The 3,645-nt window shown below is 43.2% G+C and overlaps 1 protein-coding gene across 1 annotated transcript; it reads right to left on the reverse strand.

The window, feature by feature from the left end:
* Positions 1-271: 271 nt before the first annotated feature.
* On the reverse strand, positions 272-1,101 carry LOC139434164 (E3 ubiquitin/ISG15 ligase TRIM25-like). Its single transcript, XM_071203665.1, has one exon. The coding sequence runs from the start codon at positions 1,031-1,033 to the stop codon at positions 272-274; it is 762 nt and encodes a 253-aa protein (XP_071059766.1). The 5' UTR covers positions 1,034-1,101.
* Positions 1,102-3,645: the final 2,544 nt, after the last annotated feature.

The raw sequence follows: 3,645 nt of genomic DNA on the forward strand, positions 1-3,645 counted from the left end.
ATGAGTTGAGGTGAACAGAAATCCTCCGGAGCAGTGACAGCCTCCATGGCTACACAGACACAGGAAGGAGCGCCGCCTGAAGAAACTCCAGCATCTACAGAACAACTCACGAGAAGAAGTTAAAGCACATCCCATCATGTTTGATTGGCAGCTGATCTCAGTGCAGTGAAGACATGAACACTCAGCTCTCAGCAACAATGATGGACACACAATGAGTTTAAGAAGTACAAGAGTTCCTCAAATGACTTCAGGCTATTTCAGTTTACACAACTCAGCTGTGTCTCCAAAACAAAGCAGAACTCCAGTATGCAGCTGCTGAGTGAACTGTGGTCTGGACTCTGTGGAGGAGAGTCATGGTTTCAGAGACGCTGTAGAAGGACAGAACACCTGCTCTGTGATCCAGGTACACTCCTACTCTGGAGGACGGAGGACCTGAGACGGGAGTGTTGATACTGTTGTAACGAAATGAATAACTGTTTAGGTCACAATCTAAGGACCAAGATTTATCATTGTATCCAAACCTCCATGCCCAAACCTCCATGCTCTGATGATGCTTCTTCACCTCGTCGTGATGAGAGCAGATGTTCTCCTGGAGCTTCTTGGAGGGCTCCACCAGCTTGTGTTTTTTAAAGACAGCTGATTCATAATGAGGCTGGAGGTGTTGGTCACAATAAGAGGCCAGACACACGAGGCAGGACTTACAGGCTCTCAGCTTCCTCCCAGTGCAGACATCACAGGCCACATCTTCAGCATAGCAGAGGTCAACAGGAGCAGCTGGGGGTCCAGTCTTCTTCAGCTCCTCCACTAAAGCTGCGAGCATGGTGTTCTTCAGCAGGACAGGCCTCGGTGTGAAGCTCTGCCTACACTGAGGGCAGCTGTGGGTCTTCTTCTCATCCTCTCCGCCCCAGAAGCCTTTAATACACTTCATGCAGTAGCTGTGTCCACAGGTAGTCGTCACCGGATCCTTCAGTAGATCCAGACAGATGGAACAAGATAAGATTTCGTGGTCCAGCTGAACTCCTTTCTGCGCCATTTCAGCTCTCAGTGGGAGCGAGTGTGTGAGTTTCACTTCCTGAGAGCTGAAACTATGAGCTGTGATCTGAATACTTAATTGGAGCAAAAAGAGGATTCAATATCTTACTGCAAAAGCTAAAATATCTATAACTGCTAAATTAAGTATTCAAGGATCTGTAACAAAAATATCTTCAGACTGTAAGAAATTCCTTGAAATAAAAGGATAATTGAGAAGAGAATAATTCAGTTATGGCGCATTTCCACTGCAGCGCTTAGCACGGTTGAAGCGTGCCGTGCCAAACCCGCAGGGGCGTGGGAAGGGGGGGGTGCTGAGGGCGCTGCAGCACCCCCTAGCGGCAGGCAGGCAGTGCTCCCCTGTCTGCACATTTATTTTATATATATTTATTTCATTTAATTGTGCCTGAGATTATATTTGATATATGTTATTATTCAAATGATAATTTAAAACTATATAATAAATAATTTTGCTTCAGGTTAGAAAAATAAAAAGATGTGGAAAAAAAGTTTTTTTGTTTTTACTTGGCTACTTTTAACGTGACGCGATTTGGCAGATTTAGCGGTTTTTGAGAAAAAATTCCGAGAATACGTTTTTGCGCCATGTAAAGTTATCTTGTGGTGTTGTACCACAAAGTAACTGACAGTGGCGCCAAAAACGTAAATCTCGAAATTTTTTCTCTAAAAAACGCTAAATCTAGCAAAATGCCATTGCATAATCTCTGTATAGCTGGTTAATTAATCAATGTGTTGTGGTGATTAAGATTATTTATTTATTGTTATTGGTGCTGCAGCCCTGCATAATCTGTGTATAATGTAGCCAATAAATTCCACATTGTTGTAAAATAATATTTTACATCTTTGTGTGTGTGCTAGTGCTTTTGGGCATGCTCTATATTGTACCCGTAATAGTGTTCACTGGAGTCCATTGTTATAGCTGTGTGTCGTGTTTGAAATGGAGTTCGGCTTAAGCTAAGCAAACCGCAGTATATTGCTCCGACCGTCCCCCACTCACAACAACTACCTATACAGACATTGAATAAACCAGCGACTGTATTCGCCATGACACAGGCAGGTCTGTGGTTTGTACTACTCGTTTAAACTTTTGTCTAGTTTCTGAACAGATCGTATCTGTCCCCGGCTGTTTGAAGAGCAAGCATGTGAAACCAAAGATAGCATTATACCTGTTTGCATCCAGCTAGCCATAGTGAGAAGCCTTGTTTGATACGTTTGTCTTTTTTCACGAGCTTGCTGTGATATATAAAATACGGGTTGGTCCGTCCAAGGTCTTTAAAGTATCAATTTATCTCCCAAACTTCTCCTTTCAAAAGGATTGGAGAGTAGCTCTTGGGCGGACCGAGGTTCCGGCGACTCCACCTGCACACCATTCTCATCCAAATACTGCGTCACCTTGGTCACTCACGAGTCTAAAAAACAACTCTTCACGTCAACGCACGTAAGCAACATGGGCGCCAACGTGAGCGCCCACGTGACCAAAATATTTGACGGCACTGATTGGCTGAAATTATGTTTCGGCGGCACAGTTTACTATTGAGACTTTTGCAACGTGCTGGTTGCTGCTGTTTCGCTCGGGGGCTCCGCCCGGTAATGATAAACTAATGCCATGGGCAAGGCCAGGCAGGAAACAGGTGACTTATCAGTAACTTTAGACATCGTAACACAATTTTAAACGAGATTGTATTGTAGATTATACATTTTTGTGATACCAATTGTATGATATTTACCTTGTTCATTACAAATTAAAATATAAAATATATTTTTTTTTAAATATATTTTTTTTAAATATATATTTTTGTATTTAATATTTCTTTTTATTTTATTTTTTATCTGGCAAGAGGTGGGGCGGCGCCCCTAGCGCCCCCTATGGGCCGGCCGCCACTGTGCAGCCAGATTACTAACTCGGTCCAAAAAAAAACATGCCACATCACTCCCGATTCTTTCTGCCCTGCACTGGCTCCCTGTCCATCTCCAGACCCAATTCAAAGTATTGGTCTTCACATATAGAGCTGTCCATGGCCAAGCCCCAGCCTACATCAATGACCTGATCCACCCTCACATCACAAACCGGGCCCTGAGGTCCTCTGAGCAAGGGCCTCCTAAGGGTGCCCCGAACCATGCAGGCTAAAGACTAAGGGGGACCGTGCCTTTGAGGTGGTGGCCCCAAGGCTTTGGAACAAAATCCCCCAGATAATAAAAACCTCTGCCTCAATAGAGATTTTTAGGGGGGCAGTTAAAGACCCACCTTTTCCGACAGGCTTTTGGGTCGTCAGAGGAGGTGAGTTAGTAGCTCTCTTTTATTGGTGTTTTATCCTATGTTTTATCCTATGTATTACCTGCTGCTGTTTTATGCCTTTTATTCTACATTTTATAGTTGTACTTTGAATTGTGTCCTGTGTACTGTACTGTAAAGCACTTTGTACATCCGTGTTGATAAGGGTGCTATATAAATAAAGTTGTATTTACTTACCTATCCTATGAACTGTGACAATGTATAAACTGTCAGTCGGACTCAGAGTTTTTGAAGATGGACATAAGAACATTTTTTCTTAAAAAATACGAAAATGCTCAAGTGGTGGCTCACACAACAACCCCAGA

The sequence above is a fragment of the Pseudochaenichthys georgianus genome, chromosome 7, assembly GCF_902827115.2.
Source record: "Pseudochaenichthys georgianus chromosome 7, fPseGeo1.2, whole genome shotgun sequence".
Taxonomy (NCBI): Eukaryota; Metazoa; Chordata; class Actinopteri; order Perciformes; family Channichthyidae; genus Pseudochaenichthys; species Pseudochaenichthys georgianus.

What these genes read in the sequence shown, in the direction of transcription:
- LOC139434164 (XM_071203665.1), bottom strand. Translation starts at nt 1,033, where the DNA reads ATGGCGCAGAAAGGAGTTCAGCTGGACCACGAAATCTTATCTTGTTCC.